Below are 24,604 nucleotides of genomic sequence, written 5' to 3' on the forward strand. Positions count from 1 at the left end.
ATATGGAACACTGTTTCCTAAGTGGGCTAAATATTTGGCTATATTCAAATGATCAGGAGTATAGTTACTAATGGTGCAAGAGTTTTTGTGACCATGCAGTTACTGTTTTGTCTTTAATTTTGTAAAGCTTCCTGGCTATGACTGTGATTGTTGTGATATCAGTGTGTAAAGAGTAAATCCTGTCCAAGCCTCCATGGATGCAGAAGGTCCAGAACAAAGGAAAACTCTTGTGGTTCATTGAAAGTCCCAGCACTCATGCACAGAAAGGGGTTTTCAGGGCTGGGCTGGGCTGCTAGATCTGTGATCACATGGACATACCAGTTCAAAAAAAGAATACTCAAGTAAATACATGAAATACTGATACAAACAATTTGGAGGTGGGAAAGGGATGATGTTAAAACTCTTATTATTAGTGGCCCAAAGTATGACCAGCCCGATCAACTGTTTATTGACAGGCAAAAGAGAATTTTAGAGAGTCTTATGTTTGTATATAGTTTTAGGCCCCTGTTTTGCTTCAGGAACTGCTAGTGCAGACCCCTCCCCTGTCCAGAGTCTTACTGAAGTTAGTGGTACCGTATGTAGGCACATGCATCAGCACTAGTAGATCCTGATGTAGGTGAGTTTTGGACATACTACTGTCAATTACATTGTAGAGTGGTATTTTAGCAAGTATACATTTAGCCCTGAATCGTGATGCTAATGCCTAGCCCATATGGCTTGGCAGTATGCTGTGGATCTCTGTGGAACTGACAGGGAGGAGTCATTCATAGACCTGCAGGTCTGGTTTTAGAGCTGAAATAACACCTGTGTTTCCTGTGCCACCTCTCATGGAGGAAGGTAGTAGTATATCCACTACCCCATCCAGATTCTCACTGCATCCTGAGGCTTAGGAAGCCAATTTTTGTTCTGTTCGGAGAGTAGACTCTTCAAATTCTGCTCACCTTTGCACAGTACAGCCACACTGATTCCACTGCAAGGGGTTTTTCTAAGCTTGTGGAAAGAGACAAGATTTGTCCCTTAAATGGGGGACTGGATGAAAAATTGATGAGATGGAGCTCATAACTTAAGAGCATATCCCTGGCTCACTATCTCCCTGACCCACTGGTCTGTGGTCAAAGCAACCTTTTCCTCCAGGAAATGGGAAATCCTGCACCCAAGCTCAGTTCTGGGTGAAGACCTATGTGGTCTTTGTCATAACAAGCCTTTAGGAGCAGCAGGGTTCCCTTGGGGCTTTTCTCCCGAGCCACGGTTCCACGGCTTTCCTCTGGAGAACATGCTGTCTCTTCACTGGTCTTTCTGTGAGGATGAAGGCCAAAAGGAAAACCTTTGTCTGAACGCTGTCATGTACTCTCTTAAAGGCATGGTTTTGTGTTGGAAGGGACTGCTTAGATTTTGCAGCATTGTCTGCCACTACCCCTGGCTAGTTTATCTCCAAAACGTAGGGCTCCTGTGAATTTGGCAGAGTACTACACCTGCCTCTAGTGGCATCTGGTCACTGAGCTGGAGGCTATGTCTTTGGCTGAGAATCTCATAGCATCCATTGAGCAAATGCTGTTGCCAGGGCAACTTTCTTTAAAATAGAATCAGTCTGAGGGTGATCTCTATTCTTCAGGACTCTGAGATCTTTCAGTCAGGAGAGAGATGCCCTGCAAAGCAAGTAGCTGCTATGGACGCCCTGAAGGACGCTGAGGAGGCCTCGCTCTCTTTTGAGAAAAGGAGTACTTGTGGCACCTTAAAGACTAACCAATTTATTTGAGCATAAGCTTTCGTGAGCTACAGCTCACTTCATTGGATGCATAAAGTGGAAAATGCAGTGAGGATGTTTTATACACACAGACTATGAAAAAATGGGTGTTTATCACTTCAAAAGTTTTTCTCCCCCCACCCCACTCTCCTGCTGGTAATAGCTTATCTAAAGTGATCACTCTCCTTACAATGTGTATGATAATCAAGGTGGGCCATTTCCAGCACAAATCCAGGGTTTAACAAGAACGTCTGAGGAACAGTGGGGGAGGGGGGGGTTAGGAAAAAACAAGGGGAAATAGGTTACCTTGCATAATGACTTAGCCACTCCCAGTCTCTATTCAAGCCTAAGTTAATTGTATCCAATTTGCAAATGAATTCCAATTCAGCAGTCTCTCGCTGGAGTCTGGTTTTGAAGTTTTTCTGTTGTAATATCGCAACTTTCATGTCTGTAATCGCGTGACCAGAGAGATTGTGGTCTGTGTGTATAAAATATCCTCACTGCATTTTCCACTTTATGCATCCGATGAAGTGAGCTGTAGCTCACGAAAGCTTGTGCTCAAATAAATTGGTTAGTCTCTAAGGTGCCACAAGTACTCCTTTTCTTTTTGCGAATACAGACTAACACGGCTGCTACTCTGAAACCTCTCTTTTGAGAGTGGCCTCCATTTTTCTATCCATGAGGTCCTTCGGTTAGAACTCTGCTTCTGAACCATATCCTTAGCTAGACATGCTACAGTTGCATCAACCTTTGATATCTCAGTAACTGGGACTTTTGGTTCCTGGATCCTGTAGAACCCAAGATCCAGTTCTGTCAATGTGCTTACCTTTGTCTGGCTTGTCCCATTCATCTCTAATTACTTCCTCAAAGGGGGAATCAGGGCCTCTGGAAAGAATTTTGAAGGGAGAAATTTGCTCATAGACTTACTCTCAGTTTTTTGTTCAGGTTGAATCTGAATAGTGGATACAACATTGTTTGATTCACGTGGCCTTGAATTTCTCAGGGGGAAAATACCTTTCCTGAGTCTTTCCCTGGTCATGATGGGAGTCAGAGCCTGACAATCCATCCTCTTCTTTGGAAGAGGGGGAGGAGTGAGAGGGCTCATACTATCTCTTTTATGCTTTTTTCTTCCCCTTTTTCACTTTCTTTTATTTTATTTTTTAATTTTTTTTAAGCTTTTTTTTTTTTAGCATGCTGAGAGAGTGTACAATCTCTGTCATGACTTTGGTGAGGTCTTTTGCTGCTAGCCTTGCTGAAGATCTGAAGTCATCTCGCGAGATCTCTTTCTGAGTCTCCATCTGCTGAACCCTATTCACACAGGGAGGAGTGAGGGGAAATGCTTCCAGAGCCTTCCTGGCCAGATTGGAAAGGAGGAGGAGTGGTTATTGCTGGATTGAGATTCTCTTACTCATCAGATGGGTCTAACAAATCTTTATTAAGGCATAAACACTCATCAAGTAGTGATGAATTACAAGTGGGAAGCTCATCAGGATGATCTCATCACAATCACTTCCAACACTGGACAATATAGCTTCAACCTCCCTTTGTTACACAGTTTTATTTATAACTTTTTGTTGTTGTTTTTTATACATATGTATTAGTCCCTGATTTCCATGTTCACTCTCATCCCCTGACAGCATAGGTTTAGTGTTAGCTCAAACCAGTTTCTTCTAGCTTTGTGGCTACTTTATCTTTTATTTTCCTCACAAACATGTTTACTCTGTAATTTTTTACACGTGCACAGTTCTACTTACATTGTTAAACATTATTAGAGTAGACTCTTAAAATTCACAGCGGGCTTTTATCAGGCCTAAATATGCCTTTACTTTCAATGCTTATGATTAGGGTGACCAGACGTCCCGTTTTTAAAAATACAGTCCTGTATTTAAGCCCTCCTGCAGGTGTCCTGACTTTTTCTTAAAAATGGGAGAATTGTCCCATATTTTCTGTCTCCCCCGCATCAGTACTGGCAGGTCCTGCTGCTGGCTAGATCCCTGCTTGCCAGCCGCCCGCTTACCAGCGGTAAATGGGTTGGGTCCAGTGGCTGACTATGGGGGTGGGTGTGCAAGGCTGGTGGCAGGGGCTGGTCCATTAGCGCAGCCCCTGGTGCATGCTGGCTTGTGGCCGGCAGGTCCCCGCCCCTCCGTCCCCGCCCCGTTTCCAGCTGGCACTGCCTGTGAGCTGCGGTGGCTGGTGAGTGAGGGCAGGTGGTGACTGGTTATATGTCGCCTCTGCTGCTCACCCATTGGCCCTTTACATGCTCCCCCTCTCGCTGTCCCCTGCATTGTCCCTTCCCGTGCCCCCCCACCCCCCCCCCGCAACCCTGCTACTCCTCCATATCCCCACTGGCAGGACATGTCCTGCTCCCAGCACTGGGCAGAAAACCAGCCCCTGGTCAGAGCACTGAACCACCACCAGCCTGGCCAGCAGGCTCTTTCCTTCCCCTACTGCGTCTGGCTGGGCTGGTGCCCTGGGAAATCCCAAGACCCTCTGGCCTGGGGCACTGGCCAGGAAGAGCCGAGACCTATATGTGCCAAATCCCCACACAGTGCTGGCATGGGGAAGCCACTTTGCCCCTCAACTATGCTCTGGAGTGGCAGAGGGGAAGCGATTTCCAGCCTGTTCACGCCTGAACCTGCAGTCTCCATAGCAGTACCCCAGGCAGAGGCTTAGCACCCTCTTCATCCCCCCGCCCTGGGTTCGCTGAAGCCCCTACAGTCAAGTTCCCTGGGCCCTGGTGCACAATGCATCCCTAGGGCTTAACCCTTCCTGCTTGCACTGTAGCTGAGGGACAAGAGGTGGCTGGGTTATGTCAGTGGCCAGCAGCAGCCTTGAGGTGTTAGCTGCCTTTTGTCACTGTGCGGGCAGGAAGGGACAAGCTGCTTCCAGCCACCCGGGAGCGGTGGGGTGGAGGGGAGATGAGCTCTGCCAAGAGATGGGCTAGGTCATCCCTGCCCCACCCTCTCCCCTGCAACTGGAAGCAGCTCCTGTCCCTTCCCTCCCATACAGTTCTGAAAGGTTGCTGCTGGCCACATTCTGGTGTGAACCCTGGTAGCAGAAATCTGGGGACGGGGAGAGCATGTGACCCTGTGTGCACACACACCCGCCCCCCCCCCCCCCAACATGTTTCCTCAGGAATATGCGGTGCCAGGTACGAGGAGAGGCAGGTCGGTCCCGGGGGCCTGGCCAGCCAGGCATGGAGGGCGGTGAGCGCTGGGCAGGGAGGGTCGGGTTGGTTGGTCTCACTCCCACCCCCTGTGAGAGAGGTGAATGGGAGTGCGTGTGTGTCACCCCTCCCCGTGTGAACCCTAAAGCCTTAAAGATAATAAGGTAAATAAAAAGAATCCCACTACGCAGTATTTCTTTTTAACAGGGGCTCAGTCAACTTGATGTTAATTTGAATCTTTGTACGATTGATTGCTGCTTAATTCACTTGAATACGAGTAATGTTACCAGATGTCCCGTGTTCAGCATAAGGAAATATGGCCACCCTACTTATGATCCCTTTGTTTCTTTTTCCAGAGTGCTCAGGATCCATTTTTAGAACTTGGGGGGAGGGAGGATTTGTGACCTTGTAAATCTGCTTTCTCTTTTCTCCAGGGGCCCACTGGGAATTACCCCCTGAGTTGGTTCACTAGGCCCTCCTCATCCTTGGAGCCTCTCCCTGCCCTGTCTATAGATTCTTGGTTCATTTTTGCCATGTCGGAACCACAGCTGCTCTGGTGGCGAGGGGATTCCACACGCCTGCCTGACTCATAGCACTGGGATCTAACAGAATTAGGGGTAGAAGGCTGGGTGTAGGCTGGGTACACATCACTGTCTGCTGAGCCTGGGAAGGCAGTCTCACAGATGGAGCACCATTTGGATTTCATTTGGTGCTTTTTAGGGTACTCTGCCATATCCAGAAGGTGCAGAGGAGCCGGCAGGATGCACTGCAGCCCAGGCTCCAGAGGGTTCCAACACACAGCTAAAAAAACTGGCCAACGGAGGAAGAGAGGCTGGGAGGACAATTGCTGCTCAGCCCTGCCCCAAATTTTGACATTCCCCTTCCCCCACAACCCAAAACCATAGGCAGAGGTAAACTGGGAGCTTTAAAAACCACTGTCCACACATGTCAGTGTCAGAGAAACTGGAGGAAAGTAGGAGCTGAGGGAGCATGGCCATACCATGTGGCTCCAAAACTCTGATCCATCTCTGTAAGCTGCAGAGAGGGGAGAGCTGCCCAGATGTCAAGAATTGTAGGAGACACTGAGCTCCAGAAATAGGACATCCAAGGGCAGAATTTATACACTGAAAGTTCATCTAAAATAGGTATCCAATTGTATGTTAATTTGTTTGTTCATATATTTTCTACTGGTCCTAGGGGAAAGACCAATCATTTAAAACAATCACACTATTTGCTTAATTCCTTTTTATCTTTTTTCTTTCAGCCAGTCAAAATTTGTGTTCTTGGTCCTCCTGCAGTTGGGAAATCTACCATTGCTGAAGAACTCTGCAAACACTATATGCTACATCACATTAAAATAAAGGATGTAATTTTTGAAGCAATGGAAAATCTGGTACGTGGGTAACTGTTCTTTAGGATTATTATTTTGGTTTTCATAGTTTTAAAATGTAAAATGTTTGAAATCATTTATGAATTAGAAAACTGTGATTTAGAAGTTGAAGAATGACCATAGGAAATAACCTTCTTCTAGTAGAATACAATGAGGAATTAAAAATATCCTAACTCCATTGTAGATGCCCAACTGTTGCTGTTGAAACTAATCCCTGCCTTTTCCATTTTTCAGTATCTGCAAAAGCCAAAAAATATTTTATTTAACCTAGGCTGTAAAGGCATGATCTTGTGACATGCTGAGTACTGAGCACACCTTATTTTAACTGATTGTAATTAGTGAAGATGGCTCAGAACCTCACAGCTTAGAGCCTTAGATGAGCTCCATATCTATATAATAAAATTCCAGGATTGTCACTCTGTGTGTCTTATGTTCTTATGTGTGTCACTCTGAAGCCTGGAATGTCTGAGTCAGTGTGAAGCTGGAAAAAGCTACAAGTACAGTTGAAAGCTCTTTTTGTTCAGAATATCACCAGGTTCAATCATCACTAGGATTCGGAGTCTGTTACCATCTAATTTTTAAGTTCTCGGCCATTTTGACTTTGAGTTACACCCGTACTGTGTACACGTACAGGAAGGCATGTGTCTATGCCATGCCAAGGGTCCTAGACCATTGTGATATCAACCCAATCACCGCCCTTAGTCTACAGTTATTTTGCATGCAAAGATTTCATTGGCTGTATGAAGGAATCTGCACAACTCCCCCCTACCCACAACATAGCCTCCCCTCCACAACATAACCAGCATACACAATAACCCCAAATACACATAGACCGTCACTGTGGCACATTCCCCTCATTTGCCATCCACACAACACTCCCCACACACAAATCAACAAAACCAGCCACACAACACAATCAGCACACACAGTAACCCCAAAGATCACTCTTAAGTCTGTTGAACCAATGTGAAGCAATGGAAACAGCTACAAGCATGGTTGAGAGCGCTTTTTGTTTAAAATATCACGAGGTTCAATCATCATTGGGATTCATGGTCTGTTACCATCTACCTGAGCCATTATTGGCTTTTTTACATACATAACTTTATGAATTACACCTATGTGACAGCACAGGCTTTCAGCTATTAGTCTGAAACTAAGATGCAGACAGTTGCCCAAATGTCCTTAATTATACCTGTCTAATACCAAAGGCAGAATTTAGCCAAACTATTTTTGAACCTTATTTTTGTATATAGGAAAAAATTATTGCTCCTAAAGAAACAGTGGAAACTGAAGAGGTGGGAGAGGAGGGAGAAGAAGATGAAGAAGAAGAAGGGAACAGTATAGAAGAGGCACAAGAACTCTTAGATGGAGTCAAAGAAAACATGGAGCAGAATGGAGGTAAGACGTGAAAGGAAAGGCATACTGATAATGGTAGCCTGGATTTTAGTTAATAGATGTAACTTTTATACAAATGAAAAATCAGGAAATTGATTTGTGCCTGTACCTTTAGACCTTATAGCTCCCATTGAAGGCAAGGGTCATGCCCTCTGTTTGCAGTGTTATGAACCTTTACCTCACTTACCTTTGTGCAATTCCACAGAAATAATTGAGATTATATGAGAGTAACGGGGCAAAATTTGACCTAATGTGTCTGTAAAAAGTCATATACATTTTTAATCACTGAAAAGCTATTATAATAGTAGGAATTGTTTTCTGCATATATTTTTATGCAGCCCTTTTGACACTACAAACTAACATTTTACTTACAGCTCTATATTCAGTCTCTCTAGATTCTTGGCAAGAATATTTTCTAATTAATTATATCATGCTTACCTTTCAGAAGTGAAAGCCTAATTAATGTCACTTAAAGTAAAAAGCTAGCCAAGTTTTACTGGGTTTCTTGATTGCAACTAACCTTGAAAAAAATCAGTTAACTTTTTGTTCTTTGGTTCCCCCCTTTTGGTGAAGGGTAAATAATGTTTACCCATGTTTGTAAAATACTTTAAGGCCTGTGGATGGAAAAAGTGCCATATAAGTGTTTTAATTATTATTTGTGGCTAAAGTCATGTGTGCTTTTGGCCTTGTGCTTCTTAACACACTGAGGTCTACAATCATTTCCCATGAAAAAGCACTGGATTCTTTTGTCTAATTAACGCATGCTTTATCTGCAAAATTAATGAGCACTGCTGCATTATCTCCTGTGTGGCTTTGCTTTACTGTTAAAACAATGAAACCTTTTACAATCAAAATATTTTGATTACAGTGGATTATATATATTTAACTAAGACTTTTTAAAAATGAAGCAAAGGGAAGGGGAGGGAGTTGGAGTCATGATTACAGATGAAGTAAGAATCTGAGTTTTATTCCCAGGACATTGGGGTTTTATTGTAACGTTTATTTAATGACCTGGGCCAAGTCACTAAAACTACTTTGTGTCTCAGTTTACCCATCTGAAAGTGAGCATAATACCTGTCTCACATGGGTTTTTCCAAGTGTTTTAATGACAAATTGAATATGTGTTTGTAAAACTGTTTGAGGCCCTTAGTAAAATCCAACATTTTGCAAGTTTAACTGTTCTGCTACATTCCTCTCTCTAAATGTTTTTTTGTTTTGTCAAGTAAATTCAGAAATTAATTCTAGATGCTTCAGGAGATAGTGCAAGTCCCTAGGCGTTACCAGTATGTTATACTACTATGTCCAATTTATTTATTTTTACTCCTTTGATCCTGGGATAATAGTTAAACTCATCAAACGTAAACAGTCTTATGAAAGGAATCTTTCATTTTATACCTGATGATAATTTTGTGGTACTCTGAAGACTCTGTAACATATCAGTACATATTACCATAGGTGATTCTGTGTAGTTACCAAATAGTGATCCCAAGCAGATAGTTAGGCATTCTCAGATCTCAACTCAAAGACTCTCTGACAAGTGGATAAAAATGTTAGTAAAATCTTTCAGATGTTCATCTTCCACATAAACCATACATAGGTTAACTCTATTTGAATGCATATGTTAAATTTTCAGGTCGTCTGGATGATCAGTATGTGATTAGATTCATGAAAGAAAAGCTAAAGTCTATGCCTTGCAAGAATCAAGGATATATTTTGGATGGGTTTCCAAAGACCTATGACCAGGCAAAAGATCTATTTAATCGTAAGTTACAGAGTTCTGCTGTAGTTGTTATGTATGTATGAAGACTGAAAAAGGGCAAATATAGTAAAAAGAAAAGGAGTACTTGTGGCACCTTAGAGACTAACCAATTTATTTGAGCATAAGCTTTCGTGGGCTACAGCTCACTTCATCGGATGCATAAAGTGGAAAAAACAGAGAGGAGATTTATATACACACAGACCATGAAAAAATACACATTGTAAGGAGAGTGATCACTTAAGATGAACTATTACCAGCAGGAGAGTGGGGTGGGGGGAGAGAAAACCTTTTGAAGTGATAATCAAGGTGGGCCATTTCCAGCACATTTCCAGGAGTTAACAAGAACGTCTGAGGAACAGTGGGGGGGCGAATAAACAAGGGGAAATAGAGACTGCTGAATTGGAATTAATTTGCAAATTGGATACAATTAACTTAGGCTTGAATAGAGACTGGGAGTGGTTGAGTCATTATACTAAGTAAAACTATTTCCCCTTGTTTATCCCCCCCCCCCAACTGTTCCTCAAGACGTTCTTGTTAACTCCTGGAAATGTGCTGGAAATGGCCCACCTTGATTATCACTTCAAAAGGTTTTCTCTCCCCCCACCCCACTCTCCTGCTGGTAATAGCTCATCTTAAGTGATCACTCTCCTTACAATGTGTATTTTTTCATGGTCTGTATGTATATAAATCTCCTCACTGTTATTTCCACTTTATGCGTCCGATGAAGTGAGCTGTAGCCCACGAAAGCTTATGCTCAAATAAATTGGTTTAGTCTCTAAGGTGCCACAAGTACTCCTTTTCTTTTTGCGAATACAGACTAACACGGCTGCTACTCTGAAACCTGGCAAATATAGTGGCAATCTATAAAAAAGGAAATAAGGACAACCCAGGGAATTAAAGACCAGTCAGCTTAACTTCTGTACCCGGAAACAAAAGGGAGCAAATAATTAAGCAATCAATTTGCAAACATCTAGTAGGTGATAAGTAACAGTCAGCATGGATTTGTCAAAAACAAATCATGTCAAAGCAACCTGATAGCTTTATTTGACAGGGTAACAAGCCTCATGGATAGGGGGGAAGCAGTAGACATGGTATATCTGTTATACTAATAAAATAAAAACCAGCAGGATCTTATTAAAAGGGAAAAGGCAAAATACCACATTTATTGTGAATACAGAAAGAATCATAGTAAGCAGTTAGTTATAGCTATAACATTCCATTCAATCTCATATTTATTCACACATTCATTCATACAAACACACACACACAGGTTCTGCAAGGTTGTTATCATAGTTACCAGCCTTAGAGTTGCTCATGCCAAGCCACTGGCCAGGTGGCCTGGACATGAGGAGGGAGCAGGGCCTTGTCAGATGCTCATCTGATGCTCCTGGAAGTTGGTTTCCAGAATCAGACCCCAAAGTTCTCACTTTCTAGAGTCCATTTTTATAGGAGTTTCTTCCTATGCCAGTCTATGGGAATTGCTTCATCATGCTGTTGCTGAATCAATCAGCAGATGGCACATTCCTGATGGCTCCATGCTGCTAGATATTATCTTGTTCTTTGGTTCTCCCATTCTTGAGGCTGTTGGGTGGATTCCAGTCTGCCCTCCGGGGGTCCTCTGGTTATTTCCACTTCACGCCTTCTTCAGCCGATGGACACTGGATTCTTAGGCTGGCACCTCCCTGATCATTCAGTTATTATCCACACCAAGCATCCATCCACATACATCCTCTATCTCTATTTTAATCACAATTGTTGATACAACAAAAGGGCGGGGAGTCTCTGGGTGCTGTTTCTGTTGTTACAGAGTATTGCTTTGAGTCTCTCTCTCTGTGAATTGCTTTGAGAGCAGACTCTGTCTTACAATGTACTAACGCAATTAGCAGCTTGCAAGTTTCACACACAGAGGGAGAGAAACAGTACCAAAAACCAAGAGACTTCTTAATTAGTAATACCCTGGAATTTAAACTATGGGGAATCAAACTTATTTGTGATTTTAATACAGAACTTCTTTAATATGATCCCACATATCTTGACTTTAGTAAAGCTTTTGATACTGTCTCACATGACCTTTTCATAAACTAGGGAAATGCAACCTAGATGGAGCTACTATAAGGTGGGTGCAAAACTGGTTGGAAAACCGTTCCCAGAGAATAGTTATCAATGGATCACAGTCATGCTGGAAGGGCATAATGAGTGGGGTCCCGCAGGGATCAGTTCTGGGTCTGGTTCTGTTCAGTATCTTCAGTGATTTAGATAATGGCATAGAGAGTACACTTATAAAGTTTGCAGACGATATCAAGCTGAGAGGGGTTGCAACTGCTTTGGAGGGTAGGATTAAAATTCAAAATGATCTGGACAAACTGGAGAAATCGAGAAATGGTCCAAAGTAAATAGGATGAAATTCAATAAGGACAAATGTGAAGTACTCCATTTAGAAAGGAACAATCAGTTACACACATACAAAATGGGAAATGACTGCCTAGGAAGAAGTACTGTGGAAAGGGATCTGGGGGTCATAGTGGACACAAGCTAAATAAGAGTCAACAGTGTAACGCTGTTGCAAAAAAAAAGTGAACATACTTCTGGGATGTATTAGCAGGAGTGTTGTAACCAAGACACGAGAAGTAATTCTTCTGCTCTACTCCGCACTGATTAGGCCTCAACTGGAGTATTGTGTCCAGTTCTGGGCACCACATTTCAGGAAGGATGTGGACAAATTGGAGAGAGTCCAGAGAAGAGCGACAAAAATAATTAAAGGTCTAGAAAACATGACCTCTGAGGGAAAACTGAAAAAATTGGGTTTGTTTAGTCTGGAAAAGAGAAGACTGAAAGGGGAGATGATAATAGTTTTCAAGTACGTAAAAGGTTGTTACAAAGAGGAGGAAGAAAATTTGTTTTTCTTAACCTCTGAGGATAGGACAAGAAGAAATGGGCTTAAATTGCAGCAAGGAAGGTTTAGGTTGGACATTAGGAAAAAATTTCTAACTTTCAGGGTGGTTAAGCACTGGAATAAATTGCCTAGGGAGATTGTGGAATCTCCATCATTGGAGATTTTTAAGAACAGGTTAGATAAACACCTGTCAGGAATGGTCTAGATAATACTTAGTCCTGCCACGAGTGCAGGGGACTGGACTAGATGACCTCTAGGTCCTTTCCAGCTCTATGATTCTATGCAGAGTATTATTATTTGTTATATGTTCACCACCAGCATTGTGCTGATTGCTGTATAGGACACAAATATAAAAACAGTCCCTTTCCCAAGAAGCTTACAACTGAAGGATTCTACATCACTTCATTTTAGTTAAGGAAGTCAGTGTTTTCAAAATATGTCCTGGTAAATAAAGGAATGAATAAATAAATGTACAAACATGGAGGGCTCAGTCCTTCTGTGTGCTGAGCTAGTGTATAGTGAGTTGTTGGGGGGAAATAGTATAGGAGCCTATTCCACCTATGTAAGAATTCCACAGGGCTGCTTTAAGAAAAGAGTCCAGCTAATGGGCCAGCCCAGAACTTCAGTTCATGTATATCAGCATAACTCCACTGAAAATCACTGAAGTCAATGGAGCTATGTGATTTACACCAGTTGAGGATCTTTCCCCAAGTCTCTAAGCAGGCATTGTCTACACATTCGGAGACATGTCCGCCCCAGCCCCCCAAAACAGCTAGTATATGTTCTATTGCCAGTAGCAGGAGTTGGCCAGAAGATGGTGGGTGTGCATGCTGCTCCTGCTCAGAGATGTAGAAAAGTGTGTCTCTCAGCAGAATCCTGCATTGGCTGGCAGGATCTCTGTGTCCGATGTTCATATACCATATGGGGGGGCGGGGGAGGGGGAGGAGAGAGAAAGAGAGAGAGAATGAATATGCACCAAGCTAATTTTAAACAATAGAACTCTTCTGAATCATGAAGAACTAGCATCATTTGTGCTTCTTATTTAGAAGTATCTAAACATTTTTTTTCTGAATTATTTACCCACCTATCTCACAATGGTGCTGTCAGGATTCATTAGTTAGTGTCATTTGACCATATAAAGAACTGGTACTACATAAAGAACAGGTATTGTTACTAGCACCTCTTTAGTTAACGTTAGTAATATAGTTTCTTCAGGTGACAGTGTTAATTATATTGTACTTTTATTTTAGTTGAAGATGATGAGGAAGAAGAGATAAGAAGCAAAGTGCCTCGCTATGATAAATTAATCACTCCTGGTAAGTTTACTATACTACAAAGGGCAGAGTTTTAAAAGAATACTCACACCATTAAGAAGCACTCCTTCTGTTGCTGGATTTAAGCATATAGTGGCCCTAATCTCATTGGAACAAAGATTTGGTCCAGACCTCTAGACAGACAGCAACAGATGATGAAGCACTAACTTTTGAACCAAGCAGCTTCTTCTATTCATAAATTGAGACACTTGTAGTCCACATTTTTAAAGTGAAAACATGAATAAATCATTGTGATGCACTATGATGACCCTGGCAACAGGATCTGCAGGGGAGGTCTAAAAACACAGCTGTTCCAAGAAAAGAAGAGTGACTATATGAGAGAAGGTTGCACTCTCAACCCATGGCTATGCTGAGGTGGGAAGCATTTTTGTTCGTTTTCTGAGTTTTACTGACTGTTATGCTGTACCTGGTTCTATAAATTTCTCCCTGAGAAAAGATGTTACTGCTTGACTTTGCTAAACTGCTTCACCAATTTACAATGGTATTTATAAAATTAGATAAATTAGTCCTTATTTCCTTTGACTTTAATGGCAGTTTTATCTGAGGCTTAGGGCTTGTCTACCCTGGCGCTTTAGAGCGCTGCAAAGTTCTTGCTCAGGGGGGTGAAAAAACACCCCCCTGAGCACAGCAAGTTTCAGCGCTGTAAAGTGCCAGTGTAGACAGTGCACCAGCCCTGGGAGCTGCACTCCCCATTCTGGTAGCTACGCCCCTCATGGAGGTGGCAGCGCTGCCATGGCAGCACTTTAGCGTTGCCAGAGTAGACTAGCCCTAAGTCTACACTAGCAACTTATGTCGGTATAACTATGTTGCTCAAGGGCATGGAAAATCCACATTCCTAGCAACACAAGTATACTGATTACCTCCTGGCGTGATGTCAATGGGAGGGCTTCTCCTGTTACCATAGCTATTGCCTCTCAGGGAAGTGGATTGCCTATACCGACAGGAGAAGCCCACCTGTCAGCATAGGTAGCATTTTCACTGAAGCTGAATAAAGATATGAATAAAGATTTTTATTTTATAAAGAATAAAAAATTGAGACTGTTAAACTAATACAAAGTAAAATGTTTTTACATGCCCTTCCAGTATTTTCCCTACCACTGTACTACAGATAACAGTGATACTAAATTATATTGCATCTGGCATATTTTATTTTTATGTACTGCTTAGGTGCATGATAGTTTACTTAACCCGAGCATAGGTACATTTATTTATGAGATTAGAAATTCCAGACTATAGTAATCTAGTCCATGAGGTCTTTTGAATAGATGAGTTAAGTTTTCCAGTCCTATTTACTACATTGGCCACACAATTCACATAGATCTTTTCAGATTTTACTATTTAAAGCATTTTGACTGGTGTGTATAGTAGCTTTCTATGGGGCTTTAGGACTAGATTCTGCCACTGTTACTCATGTTGAGTAGTCCCTTACACCACAAATAGTCCCACTGAGTTCAATAAGTAAGGGTGGTAGGATATGGTCCATAGTTTGTAGTTAAACTTTACGGTTTTTAACTGAGATAACATTGGAACATCAGGGTTCTTTCCAAAGCACTTTTGTTTACTGTTAAATATTGGTGAATTGCTACAAGTGTACACAGTTGGAGACAGAGCATTCTGTAATGCTGTTTTGTATGGAGAGATTTAAAGATTTGACATCTGTTTCTATTCACTAGTAGTTTGGAATTTGTTATTCATAGATGATATCTAGTGATAGCAGAAAAATAAAACAAAAATTATGACATTACATCTAACCCTCAAAAATGTTTTTTTTCCACAGAATATGTTATTTCTTTGAATGCCTCAGATGAATTCCTAAAAAACCGAGTAATGAACCTTCCAGAGAGTGTTGTGGCTGGAACTCATTATACTCAGGACCGGTTCTTGAGAACTCTCAGTCTCTTCAGAGAGTTAAACACTGAAGATGAGACTGTTGTCAACTATTTTGATGAACTTGAAATACATCCACAGTTTATTGGTATGGAATAAAAGCAAACTTTTATATAAGCCATTAGAAACATAGTATATTTTTCTTCCATGGAAATAATACAATATTTTTACATAGATAAAATGGCATATTTTAATGGTCACTGAAGTACAAATCTAAGAACATGCTTGCACTACTGCAGGAGTGTTTGTTTACTCTTATAATTTGGGGAAATGTACATCTAACTGCCATTGGCTCATACAATGTACCCATTTTAAAGGTCCACTTTTGGAGGCTAAGTGAACTATCCTTTTATAATGAGAACACAGACCCCACTGTTGATGGTCTGGTAAATTCGTACAGTAATATCCAGTCCTTGATTTTCAATATCATGGCTCCCAATAAACCTTTTCCTCAGCTTTGTTCTCACAAGTCATGATGGTATATAAATGATCTGCAACAGACGAAGCATGAAGATGGCTAGGGCACTGGGGAGGGAACTCTTGTAATGCTTCTGACTGACTATGACATAAGAAATTTTTGAAATCCCCCTTCACGCCCACCCCTCCCCCAAAAAAATGTCTTCCAACATACCATCCACAAAACCTGATCACTGGAACTCTTGGGGTTGGTGAATCGAGCCTGATTATTCAGAAACAAAGTGAGAGCAATATGCCAGCATTGCTTAAAGAAGCTATTTTCAGCCTGTGCACAAAAAAGCTATACCTTGGTATGGATAATCACACTAATTATCACCCTGTCTTGAATGTCCCTTTTGTGGACTCAGATAATGAGACTGTTATGGTGAAACAACCCTGGTGATACCTGGAGTTCCCAGATTTTTTTTTTCCTTCCATTCAGTCCTTGAGCAGACCATCTACAGACCTCTCAAGGTCCCTTCCAGTCCTATGATGCTATAAATATGGTACAGAGATTGTGCTACTTGTACTGGTAGGAAATCTTCTGCAATGGACAAAGACCATGTGTCCATATTGATCCTTTCAGATTTGTCACACTGACCATGAAGTGTAGTTGACATATTTTTGGACCTTTGAAAGCATAGGTAGAGTTGCTCACGAGGAATTCCATTCCTTTTTTTCCCTAAGAGGTCCTAGTGGGTAATAATATTAGGTAATTTTTCTTCTGTTCTGAGGGTTCTTATATTGTATTTCAGAAGCGTCTATTCTATTGTCCCTCCCATTCAAAGCATATAGGAGGGCACATGGGGAAATAATGAGAATATTTGAGCTCTGGTGCCTCTATGTTAAACCAATAAAATAAAAAATCAGCAGGATCTTATTAAAGGGGATAAGACAAAATGTCACATTTATTGTGAATACAAAAAGAATCATAGTAGGCAGTCAGTTATAGCTATAACATTTCATTCAGTTTCACATTCATTCACACGTTTGTTCATACACACATACAGGTTCTGCAGCTGCTGTATAGTTACCAGTCCTGAATGTAGCTTGTGGCTTAGGGTTGTAGCTTGTGGCGGCTAACTGGCCAGGAAAGCCGGGCACAAGGAAGAGCTGGGTCTCTGTTGGGCATGCACCGATGCCCTTCCATGTTGGCAGCAGAATGTTACCCTTCAAAGTCTTCCATCTCACCCATCCTTTTTGTAGGCTTTAGTTTGAATCCAGAGTCTATAGGTCTTGCTGTGTCACGCTGCCTCTGAGTTCGGTGTGATTGATCACCTGTCAATTGCAGACATGACTTTCAGCCTAGGACCTGGCTTTGATGTTTCTTCAATTGTACTTTTGTTCTTTTTTTTTGAGGGTGGACTCCTCTTAGTTTGTCAGCGCTGTTGTCTGCATCTTTAGCCGTTGGGTGTTTACACTTTATTTCATCAGGACAGGCTGGGGCTGGAGGTTGTTTCCATCATCCATACATACCTCATTCACACATCTAAACTAAACTAATAAGATTACAGCAGGGTTTTGCAAAAATGAAGGTTGCAGCAAGCTTTTACAAAATGAAGTGAGCATTTTAAAATGGAGTTTGGGACAAGCTAAAATGGAGTTTGAGTTACAATATGGACAAGTGTAAGGAATGGCAAACAGTGAACAGAAGTTACAATGTTGAAACAGTGTAAGTTTCAGCGATTTAAGCAGCAATTGGATTGAAACTGAAACTCAATTAGCCAGTTATTGGGGTAACCGGTTTTATGAATGAATGTTGATTAATAAAACTTTGCTTATGAAGTTATATTAATAAAGTGAACAATTAAAAACAATTTCATTGATCACTTCTACATCTAGTATGCAGATGCAACTGGCTCCACAACATTCCTTATCAGATCCAGATGGTGAAGTTGATTGACTTACCTCAATGTCCTACTAAAGTGGGAGTTGGATGCAGGTTAGCTAGCTAAGGGTATGTCTACACTAGCAAGTTTCTGCCCAACAAGTTATACCCCTTTTATTAAAGCACTAGAGTTAAACTGCTATTGTGTGTCCATACTGCGCTCCTTGTGACGGTGGAGTGCATCCACATTAGCAGCTCTTGCAAGGGCAAAGAGAGCAGTGCATTGTAGTAACTATTCCACTGTGCAATTGGCCGCAGGGTGCTTTGGGAAGGGTTTGCAATGCCTCATGGGGCAGGCACAGCGTCACATGATGCAGGTTTCCCAATCCCTTGTTCTGTGGGCATTTTCCTACATTGCCAGCTGCTTTTCAACTGAAGTGTGGGGGAAGGGGGGCAGAATGTGTGACGGAGTGTATGTGTATGGAGGGGGCAGGAAAGAGTGTGTTTTGGGGGACAGAGAGTGTGTCAGCATGCTGTCTTGTAAGTTCAGACAGCAGCAGGAAGCAACCAGTCCTGAGACAGGGGGAGGGGGAAACCCGACATCAGCCCCTGTCTCTCTCCCCAGCACTTGTCAGAAACGGAGCTTTGAAAGGGGAAGGGCACACGCCTTCACAGCAGCCAGCGAGTTCAAAACAATGAGCAGAGTGGCCACTTTAGGGATTCCGGGACACTTCCAGAGGCCAATTGATTGCTTTCTGCACTGTAATGTATTTATACTGCCAATACAGCGCTGGAGCCTCTGTGCTGTAAGGCTTACAACTCTCGTGGAGGTGGTTCTTTGCAACGCTGCAACTGAGGCGTTTCTGCGCACAAAGTAGCTTAGCAATGTGTAAACCTTGGGAGTTGCACTGCAGAAAGCTGCTTTACTGCGCAGAAACTTGCCAGTGTAGACAAGGCCTACGTCTCAGTTCAGGGAAGACCAAGGAATGCTATTAGACAGGGAAAGCAAATGGAAGAAGTGGTAATTATTTCTGCCTTCTTGATTGAGGGGGTTTGCCCATCGTTTGTTAGTTATATTCATCTGGAAGTCTAGGTAGTAGCACTTGCCTAGAATGGGTTTGTATTTTAATCTGTGCTTCATAAGAATTTTTTTTCTCTTTTTGATGTTGACTTCACTTCATAATTAGATTACTACATTGTCCTCTGCCTTGGGCTACACCTGAAGACTATTCTGAAACTCTAGCTATTGCCAAAGGAGGCATTCTGCTTTGCCTGGTGGTGCTTCTTACAGGGACATCACACCCATGTTTCACAGTCTTCACTAGCTTCCAGCTGATTTCCATATGCAATTTAAGATTTTGACTTTCATCTTGAAAGCAACAGGCTTAGGTCCTGGTTACCTTCAGAACTGCTTCTATCCTTGCAGCTGCAATCAACTGAAGTGTGCAAGTTTACAGCTTTCTGGTGCAAAAAGATGACTTATGGCAAGAATAATTTCAGTAAAGGCTCTTTAGCTCTGCAACTCACTTCTCTCACCCTACCTCATAGAATCATGGGGTTAGAAGGGACCACACAGGTCACCTAGTCTAACCCCCTGCCAAGATGCAGGATTTGCTGTGGCTAAACCATCCAAGACAGATGGCTATCCAGCTTCCTTCTGAAAACCTCCAGTGAAGGAGCTTCCACAACCTCCCTGGGCAGTCTGTTCCATTGTCCTACTGTTCTTACAGTTAGGAAGTTTTTCCTGAGATTTATTCCAAATCTTATCCCCAGTAGGTCCATCACAGCCCACATTTAGTGACCCAAAGATCAAACGGCAAACCTGATTGTTTTCTCACACTTCTTCTGGGGGAAGCTGATTGGGTGTACTGGGTTTAGTGGGAATGTAACAGGGTAGGGCTTGCCCCATGGGCTGAAGAGCCAGAGGCTAAGCCAACCCTGAATACAGCATGAACTTCACCTTACAGTATAAAAGGAGCCCGAAGTTGCAATGAATGGGGGGAAAGTCGGAAAGTTGTTGTAGAGTGTATAGAAAGTGTAATAGGCAGGGAGGCCAGTACAAGCAGGGTAGGGATGGTAAAGGGCTCAGGTAGGAAGGCCAAGGAAGAAGGGGAGAAACCTTGGGTTGTGTGTACTTATGAAGGGACTTGGTTTTGAGTTTTATCATTTAATCTATATCGATAAACCTAGTTCCCAAGGAGGGATATCTTTTGATCCAGAAAAAGCCTGAAGTGAAATTTACATGAATAGTCCAAGAGGGGAAACTGAGGCAGGGTGCCTGTAATTTGACTCTAGGCCATGAGAGAGTTTATGAAAGGTTGCTGGCCCAATCACAAGGGGGATATAATTTTGTTGTAGAGTAGGGAATTTTTTTTTATGTGTGGCTTTTTCTTAATATTGATCCAAATATTTGAATTTTATGACTTTACTATCATCAAGGATTTTAGAAGACTGCCAACTATTAAAAATGTGGCCTTCTGAGTTGGCTTTTTTATGTCTGCACTGTGGTTTAAACAGGAAAGTATCAAGTTATCTGGATTTTTCTCTCTGCACGAGTTGTGTAAAGCACTTAACTCCTGTCTGCTTTCCCATCTGCAAATTGGGGATAACTCAGGAATCTAGGGAGGCTTAGTCAGTGGCTGAGACCACTGATAAAGAATCTTTTATTCAATGAAAAGCAGTGTTATCCTTTTAACAGTGCTTGCCTTTTAAGACCTCAATTGTGGGCTCCCCAGTTTTTGTGACCCCTTAAGGGTGCACCTGCATGGCCTAGGGCAATGAGCCTCCCAGCCCCTGTTGACAGACTTGGGGTTGCAGGGCTCATGCTAACCCTCTAAAAATAGCTGTGTAGATGGTGCTTTGAATTTGCAGCTTGGGCTGAGCTCAGATTCTGAAGCCTAGAGAGGGTGGTGGGCTTCTATTTTTAGAGCACTAGTATGAGCCCCACAAGCTAGAGTCTGTTTACCTGGGCTCAGAGGCTCACTGCTGTGGGCTATGTAGATGTATCCTCTGTGGCTCTTTTATTTAAACAATCTCAGCTCTTATTTAAAAAGACAAGTATATTTCTGAGGCTATGCAGTTAAGTATGACTTCTGTAGCATTTGTATTGCAGTCTTAACCATTTAGATGGGTAGATGAATAGCAGAATTGTAGACCATGTGATACGGAAGTTTCTATCCATGGTTAATACTAAAGTATTGTTGTTAGGGGTCCTGTGGGGAAAAACAGTATGTGATCATCTAATCAAAGACAGTATAAAAGGAGCAGGAAGTTGCAATCATTCATATGCACAAGCAGTAAATTAAGATTGTAGACAACCTTAGTTCTGGAGTTTCTTTACTTTGTAAATTCAGGTTTCAGAGTGGTAGCTATGTTAGTCTGTATCAGCAAAAAAAACCAAGGAGTACTTGTGGCACCTTAGAGACTAACAAATTTATTTGGGCATAAGCTTTCGTGGGCTAAAACCCACTTCATCGGATGCATGCAGTGGAAAATACAGTAGGAAGATATATATACACAGAGAACATGAAAAAATGGGTGTTGCCATACCAACTGTAACGAGACTAATCAATTAAGCTGGGCTATTATCAGCAGGAGAAAAAAAAACTTTTGCAGTGATAATCAGGATGGTCCATTTCAAACAGTTGACAAGAAGGTGTGAGTAACAGTAGGGGAAAAATTAGCACGGGGAAATAGTTTTTACTTTGTGTAATGACCCATCCACTCCCAGTCTTTATTCAAGCCTAATTTAATGGTGTCCAGTTTGCAAATTAGTTCCAATTCTGCAGTTTCTCATTGGAGTCTGTTTCTGAAGTTTTTTTGTTGGAGAATTGCAACTTTTAGTCTGAAATTGAATGGCCAGGGAGCTTGAAGTGTTCTCCGACTGGTTTTTGAATGTTATAATTCTTGACATCTGATTTGTGGCATAAGTAGAGTAGGGCCATTAGGGGACGAGAGCTGAGGAAGCGTTGTTCTCAGTCAGCCATAAAAACGTTGGCATACTGTGGGGCCACGCGGGTACCCATAACAGTGCCGCTGACTTGAAGGTGTACATTGTCCCCAAATGTGAAATAGTTGTGGGTGAGGACAAAGTCACAAAGTTCAGCCACCAGGTTTGCCATGACATTATCAGGGATACTGTTCCTTACTGCTTGTAGTCCATCTTTGTGTGGAATGTTGGTGTAGAGGAATTCTACATCCACGGTTGCCAGGATGGTGTATGACAGCAGAGGAAAGCAGAGACTCAGGACTCCTGGGTTCCATTCCAGGCTCTGGATGTATTCTAGTAGTTATAAACCCTTGTGCCCCTGGCTTGTCCTCCTTACTTTCCCTCTGCCCGTATCCAAACCCTTCCCAGTTCCTCTGCACCAGCCCTCATCTCCCTCCGTGCTTATTTAACACACACACCCCGGCCAAAAAAAAACCAAATAAAACCCTGCTTGCCTGGACCCTCCAGCTTCTGCAACCCACTCTCCTTCCTGCTTAGAATCATAGAATATTAGGGTTGGAAGAGACCTCCGGAGGTCATCTAGTCCAATCCCCTGCTCAAAGCAGGACCAACACCAACTATTCTTCAACTGTGCTTCTATTCACCTCCTGCCACTCCTTCTGCCTCCTGTCCCTCAGCCCGTTGCATTCACGTCAGGCTCCTCCATGTTGCCTGGGCACCAGTAGAGACAGTGTTGAGAGCACAGAGACAGTCGCCCTGCTCTCATTGCCAGTGTCCACTGCCACAGCAACCCCAGCAGAGTGGAAGAGCAATTACAAGGCATCCTGCTCAGTGTCTGCGGCCTTGTTGCAGCATACACAATTAATCACTCAATGGTGATTGTGTTTGTAAAATCTACTCACAGATAGAATCTGTGTGGGGATGGAATATCCTCACTACGGATGGCATCTTTGAGATCTTAGACACGAAACTTGTTAACAAGTCTCTCCTAAATCTGAACTGCGTTTTTTCCTCATAGTCTCATCACTTGGCCAAATATGGATGAACTTTTGCAGGGATGGTAAAAGGCACATTCCTACCGCAGACCACCCCCTTGCCAAATTTCAAGCCCTTGCTCCAAAGTATGGGGGTGCTAGAGTTACTCAATAAAACAGTTGTAAGAATTTGTTTAATAGTGGGCAAACCAATATTTTTTCCCATCTCATTCTCAGAAATGACAATCATTTTAGCTGAAGCGTTATATGTGTCAGCCTGAGCAGACACCTGGCATAGAAAACTTCAGCCAAGATGGTTAAAGTTTGACACAGTTTACCACAACTGAAAACAGGCTCTTTATGATGGAAAGTGTTGGCTAACCTTAACTAATATATCAAATATATTTTAAAGGTCTCACAATAATCATTGAAATCCCTTTCCCCTGTAATTAATGAGGACACTTATGTTCTTTGTTCTTATGTTTAAAAGATGTAGCAAAGTTTGAGGATCCTGAGAACAGACTTATTGTAAACGAGATCATCAAAGAAACTGGAAAACCTCGAAATTATGGTTTGACAGATGAAGAAAAGGAAGAACTAGAACGCAAAAGAGCCGAGGCACGCCTTGCCAAAGAAGCAGAAGACAATGCTGAACAGGAGCGTAAAGACGCTGAGGAAAGGGCTGAAAAGGTGGCAAACTGGGAAGAGTGGGTAAGTTATTACAGAGTTCTGCACAAACCTAATTATATACCTGTTTTAGAAAATAGCAGTTATGTGATCTCCAGTAGTCTTATCATTTGACCTTATGCAAAAATGTTTGACTTGGGCATGCATGTGATGCTTGGGTCAGAGCTATGCAGTGTCGTTCCATTTCAAAAGTGTGGTATCTGCTCTGTAGTCTCCTATACCAAGTTGCATATTTGTTTTCATATTTCCTTCATCGGATGTATTCTGAAACCCTTGTTAAAGAATTCAAATATTAATAAAGTTACAACAGAAGATTTTGAGTGTCGTTACCAAAATACCCTTAAAACAAGCTTGATGATCTTCCTCCTCTTAACGCCTTATAAATGTCCAGTGAGATTTCAGATATTGATTGGAACATTCCAGAGCAAGAAACTGAAGAAAAAGGGCTTTAGTAGCCCTTACACAAGTGTGCCACAGTGAGTTACACCATCATACCCCCCTCTGGGATTTTGCCACAGATGGGCAAAGACTACTGCACCATTGGAGCTGCCCCAGATGAAGCTTTCAAGGAGATGCACTGAATCAACACATCTCCTGTGTGCATTCTCCATGCTCCCTTTTTGGCTACCTTTGCACACTTTTGCTCACACAGTAGGCATAAAGATTCCAGTTGTTTTGTGCTACTATAAATGGTCTCCAGGTGGACTTGCTGAAACTTGCAGAACCACTCAGACATTGAAAGGGGCAGAACCCAGGAGAGCCAAAGATTCCCTCTTACCAACCTTTCAGTCACCTTATTGAGCCTGTGAAATCAAAATTAATTAACATTATGTCATTTCTTGCTGGTGCTGAAATGAACTGACAAAACTCAGGGAAATACTTCTATGGAGCCAAACAGTAGCAGTAATAAGCTGCTTTATCTTGCCATTTGTAATTGTCTACTATAATATGTCAAGTATCAGAGGGTTAGCCATGTTAGTCTGGATCTGTAAAAGTGGCAAAGAGTCCTGCGGCACCTTATAGACTAACAGACGTATTGGAGCATAAGCTTTCGTGGGTGAATACCCACTTCGTCGGATGCTATAATATGAGCATTTTCCTCATCCTCCTCCTCCTCCATCCTGCCAGGAACTTTCCAGTTT

The 24,604-nt window shown here is 42.2% G+C and overlaps 1 protein-coding gene across 5 annotated transcripts in view; it reads left to right on the plus strand.

Annotated features, from left to right (window-relative positions):
• Window positions 1-24,604, plus strand: part of AK7 (adenylate kinase 7) — a 62,441-nt gene that overhangs the window by 31,063 nt on the left and 6,774 nt on the right. For 4 of the 5 annotated variants that reach the window (XM_043549083.1, XM_037900920.2, XM_037900921.2 and 1 more), the window contains 6 exons: window positions 6,175-6,303; window positions 7,554-7,698; window positions 9,329-9,457; window positions 13,598-13,663; window positions 15,459-15,656; window positions 23,266-23,486. In XM_043549083.1, the coding sequence (XP_043405018.1) occupies window positions 6,175-6,303; window positions 7,554-7,698; window positions 9,329-9,457; window positions 13,598-13,663; window positions 15,459-15,656; window positions 23,266-23,486 (888 nt within the window). The remainder of the gene's footprint in view (window positions 1-6,174; window positions 6,304-7,553; window positions 7,699-9,328; window positions 9,458-13,597; window positions 13,664-15,458; window positions 15,657-23,265; window positions 23,487-24,604) is intronic. The other variant, XM_043549082.1, reaches the window with a different exon arrangement.

This window comes from Chelonia mydas, chromosome 6 (assembly GCF_015237465.2).
Source record: "Chelonia mydas isolate rCheMyd1 chromosome 6, rCheMyd1.pri.v2, whole genome shotgun sequence".
Classification (NCBI taxonomy): Eukaryota; Metazoa; Chordata; order Testudines; family Cheloniidae; genus Chelonia; species Chelonia mydas.